The sequence below is a fragment of the Scyliorhinus torazame genome, chromosome 16 (assembly GCF_047496885.1).
Source record: "Scyliorhinus torazame isolate Kashiwa2021f chromosome 16, sScyTor2.1, whole genome shotgun sequence".
Lineage (NCBI taxonomy): Eukaryota > Metazoa > Chordata > Chondrichthyes > Carcharhiniformes > Scyliorhinidae > Scyliorhinus > Scyliorhinus torazame.
Window position 1 is genome coordinate 34,439,545 of NC_092722.1, and position 15,990 is coordinate 34,455,534.

The 15,990-nt window shown below is 45.7% G+C and overlaps 1 protein-coding gene across 2 annotated transcripts; it reads right to left on the reverse strand.

Moving 5' to 3' along the window:
* Window positions 1-208: 208 nt before the first annotated feature.
* Window positions 209-12,002, reverse strand: b3galt6 (UDP-Gal:betaGal beta 1,3-galactosyltransferase polypeptide 6). 2 transcript variants are annotated; one of them, XM_072478234.1, is made up of 3 exons: window positions 11,834-12,002; window positions 9,006-9,212; window positions 209-3,984 (listed from the first exon to the last, which is right to left on the reverse strand). In XM_072478234.1, exon 3 carries the CDS (start codon window positions 3,948-3,950, stop codon window positions 2,958-2,960), a length of 993 nt encoding a protein of 330 aa, XP_072334335.1. In that variant the 5' UTR covers window positions 3,951-3,984; window positions 9,006-9,212; window positions 11,834-12,002; the 3' UTR covers window positions 209-2,957. The 2 variants fall into 2 exon arrangements, with proteins under 2 accessions (XP_072334335.1, XP_072334334.1); XM_072478233.1 differs by lacking the exon at window positions 9,006-9,212.
* Between the last annotated feature and the right edge of the window lie 3,988 nt (window positions 12,003-15,990).

The window sequence follows — 15,990 nt, forward strand, 5'->3', positions numbered from 1 at the left end:
TGATGGGAGATGCCGAAGGAAGGCACACTCCATCCATGGCAAAGTTAATTCATCACATCTCAGGCCTAGATGAAGGAGGGACTGTTTTGTTATTCATTTTAACAATCATTCTGGATGGAAGGATTACTGAGTATCATTAACCTGTACTAGGCTTTATCACCAGAATGATATGCTGCTTTCATAGAATACAAATAAATAATACTTCATGTTCATTCATTCATATGGTTTACTCGATAAAGCATTGTCCAGTAAGAGGAAACATCAGGAATGGCAGCAAAGTGAATGATACAGCACTCAGAGAGGTACACAGTACAAATCCATCAGCTGGATCAACAACCACAAGTGTGCCTCACTCAATTAAATAAGTACACAGACAGTTTAACTTTTCCAGCATAAGCGCAAGAACTCAAGTCCAGGTTTACAAGACCGTCTCAAATTGGGCAAGAGCAAACTCATATTTGGAACAAACAATCCTAATGTACACACTGCCGAGATCTATGTCCAGGCAAAATGTTTGCTGGGCCAAGGTTCGAAAATACAGTGATTCATTTGTTTCCGTATTATTTCTCCATTCTGGTCCCAGTATAAAAACTTACTCCTTGGAACTGGCCAATTTAATGGTAAGGTCTCAATGAATGGCAAAGGATGTGATTTGTCGTGGGAAATTCGACCAAAAATTCCTCAACAGTTTTGGATTTAAAAGAAAAACCATACATTCCCCAAAATGGAGTCGTCACCTGCTTTTTTTCCCCACCTCGTGGCAGCTGTGCTCCTGAAATTGTCACTAATCAGAGGCCTGAACGCAAGCGTGCAGTCCAGTGTTCAGAGTACACAAGGTATGTTTCCTAATACTTAGCTACTGAGTAATACAACTTACCAGACCCTGTCTGTCATGTCACTGATTAAAAGGTGCTGGTGTGTGACGGAACCCTCCGCCCCAAAGGTCACCTGCTATGCGAGACTCGGATTCCGATTGAAACAAGTAGCGGTGGGTCTGATTCTAATTGGAAGGCAGCACCATGAACAATGCCCTTGGGCTGGACAACTGAAATGGGTTGGAATAGCGCAATAATTATTGGCATCAATTTAAAAGAAAAACACACAAAAATAACCTTAGCTCCGACTGCCTCCCCAAGCTCAGATACTGATTCTTTTCATCTGCCGTTATCAACCAGAAGCAATGACATCTTCGAAAAAAATGTCCCTCTACACAAAATCAGACTGCTTATAAAAATCATTACTACTTTTAACATGATGCTCAGTACTGTAACAAACCTGTATCTTTTCTTAATTTGGAAGGTTTTTAATTTCTTGCAAATAAGCTTCTGTGGAACGGTAAAATGTCAAACATGCATACTTGAAATTTCTCTGAATGTTTTATACTTCCATTACTAGAGGAAAATATATTCCCAGGATTATTGAGAACAGTAATGTATTATACAATACACCAGGATTGTTACAGTATTTGTATTCAATATATACTCAACACTGTTAATAATCAATAATGGCAATTTCTAAAGCACCCAAACTATTCTTGAACCAAATTTGTTTGACTCCAGGCGTTAGAAATCTTTTAAAAAAATAAATTTTATCCGGCTCTTAAAGTTGCAAATCCAATGCGCAGCGTAGACAGGGTAAGCTTAACCATCTCACTGCTTGCTCCAAAAATCAATTCAAATTGAAACCAATTTGTGGTCTCCACAAGAGAGACATACAAGATCCAAGCTGACAAGAAAAGGCATTGCACCTCATCTTGGGCTTGATCTGACGCTTTATCTTAGCCAAAAGGCTGAGAAGCAGTACAAATCAACCCAGCAAAAGTACTGGGTTCTCACTGTGGATTCTCCTGTTCCCAGACAGCAGAAGATAACTCAACGTAATGCACTCTCCTGAAGCTAAACCAGCCAAACTACTTCCCCCCCACCCCGCAAATGCCCAGTAAAGCTGTTCTTCAAAGATGGGCTGACTGCAGCTAGTTAAAGAGAAAAGCACAACAATATCAGCAGTTACCAGTCAGCATCAGGACTTCAGTCACAGGCCCAACTATCTCCATGCAAATTTAGTTGGAGGAATTTTTTTAAAATACTGTATCGCAATTTGTTAAACAAAAACTGGACCTGGGTGACTACTTTAAAAGGTTAGCTTGGCAGCAGAAGGTTGTGAAGATAAGATGCTTCCTAGACATTCTCAAGTTCTGTTTTAAAAAGCTTTTTTTGCAACTCAACTTCAGAAAATGTTTTTTCCTACTGCCTGGACAGGTGAGGGAGAATTCTAACTAGCGGCAGTTAAACCGGAGCAAGCTGGATGAAATAGATGGCTTAGAACCACTTTAAAGACTTTTACCTACATAAGCAGCCTATACATTTATACACATACACACTTATGCACAACACAGGCACACAGATACATACGTATATACATTAATACAATAAAATTACTTTCATTATAATGGAATTACACAAATCCCAGAACTTTAAACTCTTGTGCAATCAAATACGAGGTACTATAAAACCAAGGAGCTATCTGCGAACACTACTCAGGTTGGCATACTGGGTAGGATTAGGAACACCAGGTGTTTCTTTGGCGTAAAACTCACATAGGGAACCAATGGAAGAAAAAGGGTGACCAAAATGTAAAACCTGTCTAATAATGGCAGACAACCAGGAATTGAGCCCTTGGCACCACATTGAGCCAATCCGTACTCTGCTCAGGGAAAACAGCAACTTTGTGCTTTTTGGAGGAAAACCACTCAAGGTACAACCTCTCCAACTTGCAAACTTGCAGACTCTGTATTAAGTAAAGTGGATAAGACGTACGCACTGTCGAAAATACTGGAAATAGGTGCCGTGTCGATGCTGGAGCTCCTTGCAGGAGAAACGTCCTGCATTAATAGTCTCAGTTTTGTAATCACCATGCATATCTCACGGTCTCCTCTTCTCCGACGCTATGCTGTAGTGTCAGGGTATGCCATCTTTTCGTTGGCAGCACTGGGATGGTGGGACATACCAATCGTAAATATAAGACAGTCTCGCTTTAATTTCTTCTTTGCACAGTTTCCCTTCTCTTTGGAGTGTCTGATGCTTTTCCAGCATATCCTCAATGCTCTGCTTGTGTGTCACAATGTACTTGTTATTGCATCCGCGCGACTTGTACTCTGTATCAAACCGTGGGTCGTGTAGGCGTTTGACGTCTACAGGTGCCAGCCAGGCCCCCAAAGAGACATCCTCACTCTGCCACACCTTCAAATAATCAATGTTAATTCGAATGTAGTGCACCAAATCAGCAGACAGGACATACCCACCCCCCAGGGCATAGGGTAAGTAATAGTCACACAGAACCCAAGTGCTCTCCTTCCATTTTCCACCAGACTTAACTCTTCCTCTTCCAGAAAAGAACCCCCAGTAGAGTTTCTTTGGCTCTTTTGCCTTCAGTTCGTCCTTAATGATATCTAACCTTGCAAAAGTGTCATCATCTGCTTTCAGCACAAACTTACAGTCAACATTTTGGTCTACCCAAGCGTACATGTGAAGGATCTTATTGGTAAGGTTTTCATAGGAGTCCCTCAAGTCCGGGAGCAGCAGCAGATCATGGTGCCGGGCATTCTCCTGCTCCAAATTCTGAACTTCCTCCGCAGCAAGCCCACTGGTGCCGATGGCAAAGTAAGGGATGATTTCCGGGTCCCGGTTGGCCAGCCACGTGCTCCTGATGATGCTTCTCCTCTCTGTGTACTTGGGCCCGGTGGTGATCATCAGCACAAGGAAAGCCGAGAGGTCTTTGCTCCTACTGTGGCCTTGACTGTCGCTCCGTCTTTTGACCCCGTGAGGTAACCCCGGGGATTTCAAAGTCTCGGAGGTGCATTTAGCCAAATAAAGCAGCATCAGTGCAAACAAGGACAGGGTCGCGACGCCAAGGGCTGTTTTGTGGCGACAAACAAGTCGCACTAGATTCATTGTGCAAATGCTTGAATCTCTGGAGTGCTTTCAGCTGGAGGGGATAAAAGAAAAATGAAGGTTACAACAGGAAGCAAGATTCTCTCATGCTAATAAATAGCCTGATTCTTTGCAAACAGCCCACTGCAGCAAGCGTACCTTTGGCTACATTTGGTGATCATTACTACATGGCTCCCATTATTTACTCTCTGAACTCAATTACTAGATATTCCTGATTTCATGTCTGTTGCTTGTTTTGATTTATCTCCTTACAACAGTAGCTTGTGTGAGCAGCATTAACTAATGCAATGTAAATTAGCCAAGAGGCAGCCAGACACATAAATCAAACATAGGCTCATAGATGCCAGGCAATAAGATGATATCGCCTTGCTCATGATTTCTAAAACAAGGGTCTATGCCCGTTCAAAATTAGCTTTCAGTCTGTAGCTCTTTCCCGATATGTTAGTCAGAACCTTTCGCACAAAAAACCTCTCAAATATTTATCACCTTTGGATGAAATGGAGTGTTTGCTATTCTTGGGAGCTGCTATCTAAATCAACAAGGAGGCTGTTATCAGTAAAACCAAATCAGCAACTTCCCAGAATCTCATGGGCATTGGATTAACAAGTCAAAGCAAGTTCATTGATGTTGAATCTCTTGCTGGCAAAGCCGATTATGGGAACAGGTAGGTCACCGTTACCCCAAAAGGGATACTGATAGACTGGAAATTGTTCAGGAGAGAAGATAGGGTTCATGTCTTAATAATGATTGAGGATACAGGAGAAAAGACTTGAAGATCATATGATTCAGGACCTCAATGAAGGATATGACTATTGCTTAGGTAGATCAGCTATATATCTTTTTTATAAAATTTAGAGTACCCAATTCATTTTTTCCAATTAAGAGGCAATTTAGCATGGTCAATCCACCTACCCTGCACATCTTTGGTTGTGGGGGCAAACCCCATGCAAACATGGGGAGGTGCAAACTCCACATGGACAGTGACCCAGAGCCAGGATCGAACCTGGGACCTCAGCACCGTGAGACCGCAGTGCTAACCACAGCGCCGCTGTGCTGCTCTTATCAGCTATATATCTTGTACAGTGAGCTCAGAGTTATAAAATCAAGCCTTGACCAAGATTAGAATTTTTAGCGCACAAGTGCCAGGAATGGTTAATCCCAATCAAAGGGCTCTCTTGAAAAGAAACTGGATCATTATTTGTTGAGAAAGCAGACCAGGTCCTTAGAACAGGGTTTTTCAAACAGCGGGTTGCGACCCACGGGAGGGTTGCAGAGCGAACGGTCGCGGCGTTCCCGATTACGGGGAAAACGCTCAACGGCTGTGACCGGTTTAAGAATACTGGCTGCAAATGGCTTTTAAGTTCTGAATGCCGGCGAGTGATTTGTCAGAGTTACTGCACTTGGAAAAGATCAAGTTCGCCATTCGAGGGGCGAACGGGGATTCACCTTGAGGTGGAAGTTGTTTATTGACTTCTTGAAGTGGTATTGAGTCACTGAGGGTGGGAGGGTTGTTGTTTTTTTGTTTGGGTGGGGGTGGGGGGAGGGAGGAGTTGAAAAATGGAGGCAGGAGCCGAGGTGGCTGCAAGCTGAGTGGAGGGGTGGAATTTGTTACCTGTTGCCGCGGTCGGCTTTTGTAATTTTGTGATTATGTGTACATTTAAAATGCCTTTGATAAAATGTTTCTTTTTAAAAGTATGCCAGCTGCAACTGGCTTTTAAATGCGAACAATGGAGTCTCTCCACCAGACGTGGGGAGACTCCCCACCCTATCCCCGTAACCCCACCTAACGTTTGGACACTATAGGGCAATTTAGCGTGACCAATCCACCTAACTCACACATCTTTTCGACTGTGGGAGGAAACCGGAGCACCCGGAGGAAACCTACGCAGACACGGGGAGAACGTGCAGACTCCGCACAGACAGTGACCCAAGCCAGGAATTGAACCCGGGTGCCTGGCGCTGTGAAGCAACAGTGCTAACCACTGTGCTACCGTGCCATCATCTCACAGGAGTGGGATTGTCAGCATAATGGTTGTCATTTAAAAGCTTCCTATATTAATGCAATGTTGAGTGATGTTTATGAGAAGCAATCACTCCTCTATTGCCATTACTGCGGAGTTGCTCAAAAAAATAATGCTCTAACTGATTTCAAGGAGCCGATGTGATTCACGGAGTTATTTTGATACATCAGCCAGTTTCTTTCAGAGAAAATGGTTTTAGAATGGAGAAAACGGTACAGCTGAGAATGAGTTAACCAATGTGCAAATGGAAAAGATAGTCCTGTACAAGGGACACCATAAATTGCCTTATAGCCAAAAGAAGTCCTTTGGAAATATAATAAATGTTACGATATAGGAAACAGCACCTTTGCTGCTCCCCTTGAGTTGGTGACCCAGTTAATCATACTGATGTGAGAAGAAACATAAGAGGTATAAGAGGTCAGTGTGTAAAATTAAAATGCATGAGATTGGGAGTAATATGTTGGCATGGACTGAGAATTGGTGAGCAGACAGGAAACAGAGAGGAAGAATAAATGGGTCCTGGAAGGCAGTGACTAGTGGGGTTCCACAGGAATCAGTGCTTGGGCCCCAGCTAGTCACAATATACATCAATGATTTGGACGAGGAAACCAAAAATTATATTTCCAAGTTTGCTGACCACGCAAACTTGGTGGAAATGTGAGTGGTGAGGAAGATGTTAAGTGATTTAGATAAGTTGAGTGAGTGGATAAATACATGGCAGATGCAGTACAACATGGATAAGTATGATGTTATCCATTTCAGACAGAGAAACAGTATTATTTTGGTGATAGATTGGGAAATATTAACGTATATAGGGACCTGGGTGTCCTTGCACACCAGTCACTGAAAACAAGCATGCGGATATAGCAAGAATGGACCTGTAGTCACTGGAGTTCAGAAAAATGAGAGGGGAACTCATTGAAACATATAAACCTCTGACAAGAGCTGGAAAGACTGGATGCAGGATGATTTAGAACAAGGGGTCACAGTGTCAGGATACAGGGTTGGCATTTAGGACTGAGATGAGGAGAAACCTCTTCACTCAGAAGGTGGTGAACCTGTGGCATTTTCTACCACCCAAGGCCGTGGAGGCCAAGTCACTGAATATGTTTAAGAAGGAAATAGATTTCTGGACTCTAAACATGTCAAGGGGCATGGAGGGAGTGCTGGAGTATGGTATTGAGAGAGAGGATTGGCCATGATCATACTGAATGGGGGTGCAGGCTCAAAGGGCCAAATTGCCTACTTCTGCTCCTACTTTCTATGTCTCTATGTTTTTAAAGATTTAAAAAAGACTATCTTTAGATTGGAAGTGAAAATAGCATCTTGCTTTGTTAGGGCTCTCAAAAGGGTTAATACTACACCTAGTATAGAATACAAGCTAAGTGTCAGGTTAGTACTGGGAAATCTGCATGAAGAGAGAATGCACTGGAAGGAGGTTAGGAGTAGGAGGGCTGTCAGGAGGTCACAGGTCAAGGGTGCAATGTGCGGGTGTGCGCAGCCCCAATTGGAGGGTTCAAGACTCACCACTATTTATGGGGATGTACAACCAGGCTGGAGTATAATCCCAAGGTACCAACTGGGTGGCTGCGAGGGTCGAGCACTCAGCTCAAGATCCTGCTCACGACTGTTGTGGAAAGGGGCCAGGTGGGCCGCAGCAGGAAACTGGCAACGGGGTAGCTGTAAATGGGTTGGGTGGGTAGAGTGGACTCTCAGTATCAGTCCTGAGCTGCGAGCATTGTGTGCAGGGATGCCAGAAACCTGGTTTGAAACTGCCCAGAAAATAGAGAACGCAGGTAGGTTATCTGTCTATCAGTGTTACCTAATTTCAGGGCTGTAATTTTGACTGTTATAAATGTGATATAAAAAGTTTGACTCAGAAATCATATCTACAGAAAGTAGGTTTAATCCAGATAGGAACCAGGTACACAAGATACAGTACATAGGGTACAGAAGAAACAAGCCATTCAGCCCAACCAGCCCATGCTGGTGTTTATGCTATATTTCAACCTCCTCCATCTTTACTCATCTAAATCTTTTCTGCACTGTAAATTCTATGACGATCTATTGCGTGGGTTTCCTCCGGGTGCTCCGGTTTCCTCCCACAGTCCAAAGATGTGCAGGTTAGGTGGATTGGCCATGATAAATTGCCTTAGTGTCCAAAATTGCCCTTAGTGTCGGGTGGGATTGCTGTGTTATAGGGATAGGGTGGAGGTGTTGACCTTGGGTAGGGTGCTCTTTCCAAGAGCCGGTGCAGACTCGATGGGCCTGATGGTGGTCAGTGGCTTCAATGTTCATTCGTGACAGACTCTAGTGGCCTGTGCGAAACAGCAGTCCCGACACTGCTGGTTCAAAGTCCTTCATGATTCTGATGCTAAATTTTGCTTTTACACTGCACACCGAGAACCCACTAACTAAATGCTATCCAATATCAGAATGGTATTGTATATTCTGTGAACTATAACCCTTCTTCTGCACTGTAAATTCTATGATAAGTTCTATGATGAAATCTACAGTTGTAACCCTCTGTTCCCTTCTCTCTCATAAGCTCATCTCACTTCTCCTTATATTATTTGCTTCAATAGATCCGTGGTCAGGAATTGGGCTAGACCAGAATTTTCTGCGATAATTATTTGAAACCCTCAGCCCAGTGCCTTTAAAAAATATTGTAAAATTATTTTTATAGTAAATGCCATCCTTTCCTGTGGTTACATGGAAGTTAGGGTCAACTTCATTTCGTCTCAGAAGCAATTCTATAACAGAAGTCAGATTGCAATACTAATAAAGTCACTTGAACAGATGGATTCATTCAGGTCTGAAGAATTTTGAAGTAAACTATTGATCTTTGCCCCTCTCCCAAATGCTCAATTGTTCTGAATCTATTCTATTCCAGATCTTATGGTCTTCCATGTGATATTTTCCACAGATTGGAAGGACAGTCACTACCACAAAGATGGATTAAAATTATCACAACAAATGACCCACTAATTAAACCGGGTCTTAACACTGACAACTGCAGCTTGGGATTTCCTACCTGCATTCAGCAGCTGCCTGATGGTGGCCAGTGGCTTCAATGTTCATTTGTGACAGACTCTAGTGGCCTGTGCTAAACAGCAGTCCCGACACTGCTGGTTCAAAGTCCTTCATGATTCTGATGCTAAATTTTGCTTTTACACTGCACACCGAGAACCCACTAACTAAATGCGATCCAATATCAGAATGGTATTGTATATTCTGTGAACTATAATGCATAAACATTCACACAGTTTTGTTATTCAATGCAGCAAAATATAATTCAGCACATCACCCCCAATCAGGCAACAATAGTTGCATTTGGCTCAGCAACATAGTAATGGGCAGCACGGTAGCACAAGTGGCTAGCACTGTGGCTTCACAGCGCCAGGTTCCCAGGTTCAATTCCCCGCTGGGTCAGTCTCGGAGGCTGCACGTTCTCCCTGTGTCTGCGTGGGTTTCCTCCGGGTGCTCTGGTTTCCTCCCATAGTCCAAAGACATGCAGGTTAGGTGGATTGGCCATGCTAAATTGCCTTTAGTGTCCAAAAAAGGTTAGGAGGGGTTATTGGGTTACGGGGATAGGATGGAAGTGAGGGCTTAGGTGGGACAGTGCAGACTCGATGGGCCAGATGGCCTCCTTCTGCACTGTATGTTCTATGTAATATTCAATACAGCACTATTATTACTCACTACACTGCATCGGCAGCATTATTCAACAGAGCACAGGATTCTGCCTTAGAGGTGTTTTCGCTGAAAAGATTCTGGTGTGCAATGCTCAGCTTGGGGTCAAATAGGACGCCGGGGTTGCAAACAGTTAGGTTCAACATCAGACAGCAGTGGCAAGGGAGGAGAAGGTGGAATCGGGGGCAAGCGAATGGAGCTTGTGACAGAGGCCTAAGATGATGGTTTCAGGCTCTGCAACATTTAACCACGTAGCCAATACTAGATGCCGAACAAACAGTCAGGTAGCAGAGGCAGTGGAGGGACAAGATTGAGGTAGAGCTGAGTGTCAGCAGTGTGTGTGTGGGACCTGACTCCATATCTTTAGATTATGTTACTAAGAGGTAGTGTGTAGATAAGGAAAGCAGGTCAAGAATAGACCCTTGAAGAGGGTTTGAGAAGTAGCAGGGTAGCGTGGCTGGAGATACTGTAAGTATAATTAGAAAGATAACAAACAAACCAAGCAAGAGCAGCTTCACACAGCCAGACAACATAGAGGAGAGGCACTGAGGTTTGTGCAGCCGGCCATGTCAAAAGCTGTACGAGAAGGATAGTGCACCGTAGTCACAGTAAAGAAGTATTTTATTTGTACCCCTGATTAGGGATGTTTCAGTGCTGTTACTGGAGACATTCAAACATGGTGTTACACAAAAGCGAAAGATTGTTATGGATTTGAGAAGCAACAACATGTTAAAGGAGCTTGGAGACGAAAGGGAAGCTTGGGCTGTCATTTGTAAGAACACTTCACTCAACTGAATAACAAAAATACAGTAATATCCTGAATAATAATATTGGATCTCCCCAAATAATACTGAACTGTTTGAATGATATGTCTTGAATTATATTGCAGTACACAGAAATATCACATGTATGCTTATGGAAGGTCGTCAATCTGAAACGTTAACTCTGTTTCTCACTCCACAGTTGCTACATCATCTGCTGAGTACTTCCAGCATTTTCTGATTTGATATTAGCCCCTTAGGTTTAAGGAGACAGCTGACAGTAAAGTAACAATGGTGGGGTTATCCTTTCTCTCCAGGATCATCTCATAAATGTGAGTGGCAAAGGAGGGAAACGATCATATCTGTGTGATCCAACAATGAGTGGTTAAACCGGTTGGTATGCCAGACTTGCGCAAGATTGGATATTGGAGGGCAAAGATGGGAACCACACAAGGATGAACAACTGAGGTGGGAGGGAGTAAGCTTTGATGTACTGGACAAGGTCACCATTGATGGTGGCAGTGAGGGAGCAGGTAAGCAGATCAACAGCTGAAGCAGTGGTGTGTGTTGGAGAGATGAGACTAGCAAGGGCTGCTGATGCCCTTGAATACAATTTAGAAAGTAAGAGTGGGGGCAATGCCAAGGGGGTTTGTCATGTCAAAGGATAAAAGAGTTTATCCCAAGGGAGAAAAGCTGGACAGTAATGAAATCAGAAGAAAAAGGACACGAGGTAAGATGGAGATTGAAACCACTGAGAATTATGCCTAGCTCAATGCAGAGGAGGGAGATAATCTCCGTGAGCCACTCGGGTGGGCTTTGGAGGATTTTGATGGCAGCAAGGGGACTGAAACAAGAGGAGGATTCAGGACTATTCACCACAGTGACAGCTCAATGCACTGCAAGATTATTAGACACGGCATTATTATTCAGGGCAATTCAATCAGTATTATTCAAGGCAATTCAATCAGTATTATTCAGGACAATTCAGTCAGTATTATTCAGGACAATTCAATCAGTATTATTCAAGACACATTATTATTCAGGTGATATATAGTATTATAATTTAAAACATTACCATTCAGGACAGTGTAGTACCATCATTTAGGGCAATATTATTCAGGACACTGCAGCATTATTATTCAGGTGAGTGGAGTATTACTTGATGCACTGTGATATTATTTAAGGCATTATTATTCAGTGTGACTTGGATGTCAAGCATTATTTAGGGCGATGCAGTATCGAGCTAAGCATTATTCTTTGAAGATAATGCAGTGCTGTGATTATGGGACAGTATCAACCGAGACTGCACAATATTGGAGCACTATTATCCAGTGCTGCACAACATTATTATTCTGTACAGCTCAGCACTGACCAACTTTGATAAAATGATGGAGATCCGGCCACTTACCGCTCCATTGGATTCTGACGGAATGAGGCCAACTGCCCGACAGAGGCCGTCGATCATTCAGAGAGACCGCCCGTCCAGCGGCTCTCTCACAACCGCTGCTGCCGCCTCCTGGGCCGCGATCCCCGGGAAAAAGCGCAGCCGCGACACCATCCTCGCGGGCAATGACCCGCGCGTGGGGGGGGGGGGGGGGGGGATTGGGCGTGATGACGTACCCGCGGGCAGTGACGTTAGGCCACCGACCCTCTCCGCTGGGACCAAGCCGCACCGAGCATGCGCCGTAGGGGATGGGGGGAGGGGAGGAGGCGAGCCCAATAGCGCCACGGGTGGTCGGGAGGACTCGCCGGCTGAATTCCATTCACACGGTGGTGGAACTTTGTATTTTTATTCTCCCATCAGCGGTGGCAATGTTTTCAGTTTAGGCCCCAAACTCAGGATTTCCCTTCCTAAATACCTCTTCCTGAAATTCTACCTCTCCGTCATCTGACAAATATCTCCTTGTGTTTGCAGTAAGAAGTCTTACAACACCAGATTAAAGTCCAACAGCTTTGTTTTGAATCACTAGCTTGCGCTCCTTCCTCAGGTGAATGTCTATATGCGCGATCTTCTTGGAAATCCTCTCTTCCTTGAGCTGGCAGTTTGCTGTGTCGATGGTAGCCATGATATGGAGATGCCGGCGTTGGACTGGGGTGGGCACAGTAAGAAGTCTTACAACACCAGGTTAAAGTCCAACAGGTTTGTTGCGAATCACTAGCTTTCGGAGGGCAGCTCCTTCCTAGGTGAATGATTCACCAAAAGCTAGTGATTCGAAACAAACCTGTTGGACTTTAACCTGGAGCAAGACATCTTACTGTGCCCACCCCAGTCCAACGTCGGCATCTCCAAGTCCTTGTGTTTGGTAATTGCATCTGTGAACATATTTGGGATGTTTTATTGTGATGAATGTGCTATATAAATGCGAGTATTTGTTGTATGTGGGTACCTCTTCCTAGCTCTTTCTGCTTATTTGGGCCCCAGGTCATATGTTTTTCATTTTATTATTTCAAACCAGAGCTGGGTGCTCTGCAGCTGTTCAGTGTTCTCCTTCACCCTGGAACCAGGGAGGCAGCACACCACCCTGTATTCATATCTGTGGCCACAGAAATGCCTATCTATCCCTCTAGTCTCAAATCACCTATCACTACTGCTTTTCCAGATTTCTTTATACCCCTGTGTACAGCTGAGCGACTCATTGGACGATGAACTTGGCTCTGGTGGCGCTCCCCAGGTGAACCATCACTCCCATCAATATTCATAAACTGAATAATAGTTGGAGAGTGGGATGCGCCCGGGACTCCTGCACCACCTATCGGTTTCTACTTGGTTGTTTCGGTGGTCACCCCATTCCCTCTCTCCCTCTCTTGAGCTGCAGGGTTACCACATCTTTACATATGCAAACTAGTACGCTCTCAACCTCACAGATGCACCATAGTGATTGCTACTCATCTTCCGCAACTGGAGTTCAGGCTGCTGCAACTGACACTGGTTACTGCACAGATGATTATTCCAGACACAGGAACTGTTCTGTAGTTCCCACATAGAACAGGGTGTGTACTCTAGAATTTGGGGTAGCCCTGCAATTTCTTTATCTGTTTGTTATAACCTTGCTGCTGCTAATAAATCTTTTCCCGTATTAATAAACCTTACTACTAATCATACTCCTTACCAATATTAATAAACCTTACTATTGTGGGTGGCACGGTAGCACAGTGGTTAGCACTGTTGCTTCACAGCGCCAGGGTCCCAGGTTCAATTCCCGGCTTGGGTCACTGTCTGTGCGGAGTCTGCACGTTCTCCCGTGTCTGCGTGAGCTTCCTCCAGGTACTCCGGTTTCCTCCCACAAGTCCCGAAAGACGTGCTTGTTATGTAATTTGGACATTCTGACAGAATGTGGATCATACAGAACCATTTCACTGCTGAATGCGGATGCGAAAATACTCGCAAAGGTCCTGGCCAAAATGCTGGAGGGCTGCATACCAAAGGTGGTCGCAGAGGACCAAACCAGCTTTGTCAAGGGTAGGCAGCTCACAGCGGACATCAGGCGGCTGCTGAATGTGATAATGACCCCCCCCCCCCACTCCCGCGGGGAGAGAACACCAGAGATGATCGTCTCCCTGGATGCAAAAAAGGCCTTTGACAGAGTCGGATGGAGCTACCTCCTCGAAGTACTGGAGCGGTTTGGGCTAGGAGCGGGGTTCACCGCCTGGGTGAAGCTCCTGTACAACGCTCCCAAAGCGAGTGTCCGAACTAACACCACCAGCTCTGAATACTTCCAGCTACAGAGAGGAGCAAGACAGGGCTGCCCCCTGTCCCCACTCTTGTTTGCGAAAGCGATCGAACCCCTGGCGATAGCCCTGCGGGATGCAAAAAGCTGAAAGGGTACCCGGAGAGGAAACAGAGAGCACAGAATCTCACTCTATGCAGATGACCTGCTCCTCTTTGTCTCAAAGCCACAGGAGGGACTGAAGGCAATCCTGCAAATACTGAAAGAGTTTGGAACCTTCTCGGGCTACAAACTTAACCTGGGCAAAAGGGGGAGGGACAGAGCTGAAGGGGCTTCCGTTCAAAACGGCCCAGAACAGATTCCGTTAGTTGGGGATCCAAATAGCCAGAGACTGGACACCGATCCACACGTAGAATCTGACCAGCCTGGTGGAGGAAGTAAGAAAAGACCTTCAAAGGTGGGGCTCACTCCCACTCTCCTTGGCGGGGAGAGGGCAGACAATCAAGATGAACGTACTGCCAAGGGGGAATCTGTGATTGCCGCAGTTGGGGGCCATAAGGGACATTTTGGTTATCCAGAAGTGCTGTCTCAACTGGGTCCACGTTCTCAGCGTGGCCGCTACCACTGGGCTCGTTGTGTACCTTGTTGAGGAGGATGGGAGTGCTGGTGTGGCCAGGGCCTGGAGGGTCGATCCTTTACAGGATGCTTCCTCTTCCTGTTTAGATCCATCCCGATCTTCATCCCCAAGGCCTTTTTCCAAAACATAGATAGGCTAACCATGGCATTTGTGTGGGGGGGCAGGAACCCAAGAATTCGCAAACCGACACTGCAAAGAGGGAAAGTCAGAGAGGGCCTGGCTCTACCGAACCTATAATACTACGGCTGGACAGCAACGGCAGAGAAAGTGAGGGGATGGGTACAAGAACCCGACACAGATTGGGTACAAATGGAGGAAGCATCCTGTAAAGGATCGACCCTCCGGGCCCTGGCCACACCAGCACTCCCATCCTCCTCAACAAGGTACACAACGAGCCCAGTGGTAGCGGCCACGCTGAGAACGTGGACCCAGTTGAGACAGCACTTCTGGATAACCAAAATGTCCCTGATGGCCCCCATCTGCGGCAATCACAGATTCCCCCAGCCATGCTAGATACCACCTTCAAAAGATTGAGGCGGGACGGGGGCACATTGACGGTCGGGGACTTCTACGTAGGGCGCAGACTGGCGACACTGGACAAACTGACGAGGAAGTGGAAACTAGCAAGAGGACAGGAATTGAGACACCTCCAAATAAAGCACTTCCTCTGCAAAGAAACAGTAGGGTACCCCGAGGACCCAGAAAGCACACTACTAGAGGACCTGATAGACACAAGCAACGAGAAGAGGGTGCTATGTGGGAAAATATACGGACAGCTACTGGACAGAGCCCGAACACCAGTGGACAGAACCAGACATAAATGGGAGGACGAACTGGGGACAGAGGTAGGATGGGGGCTCTAGAGCGAAGCACTGAGCAGGGTGAGCTCCACCTCCTGATGCGCAAGGCTAAGCCTAATGCAGCTCAAAGTGGTGCACAGAGCGCACCTGATCAGAACCCGAATGAGCAGGTTCTTCCCGGAGATGGAGGACAAATGTGAGTGGTGCCAGAGGGGCCCGGCCAACCACACCCACATGTTTTGGGCTTGCCCCAAGCTTGCTGGGTTCTGGACAGCCTTCTCCGAGGCAATGTCCAAGGTTGTGGGGGTGAGGGTGAAGCCATGCCCAATAGTGACAATCTTCAGGGTATCGGAGCAGCCAGAGCTACACATGGGGAAGGGGCCAACGCCCTAGCTTTCGCATCCCTAATCGCACCGTGGAGAATCCTGCTCGGCTGGCGAGCGGCAGCACCACCCAAAGC

Bases quoted from the DNA above. Each gene is read 5' to 3' on its own strand.
- b3galt6 (XM_072478233.1), bottom strand. From the start codon at position 3,950: ATGAATCTAGTGCGACTTGTTTGTCGCCACAAAACAGCCCTTGGCGTC.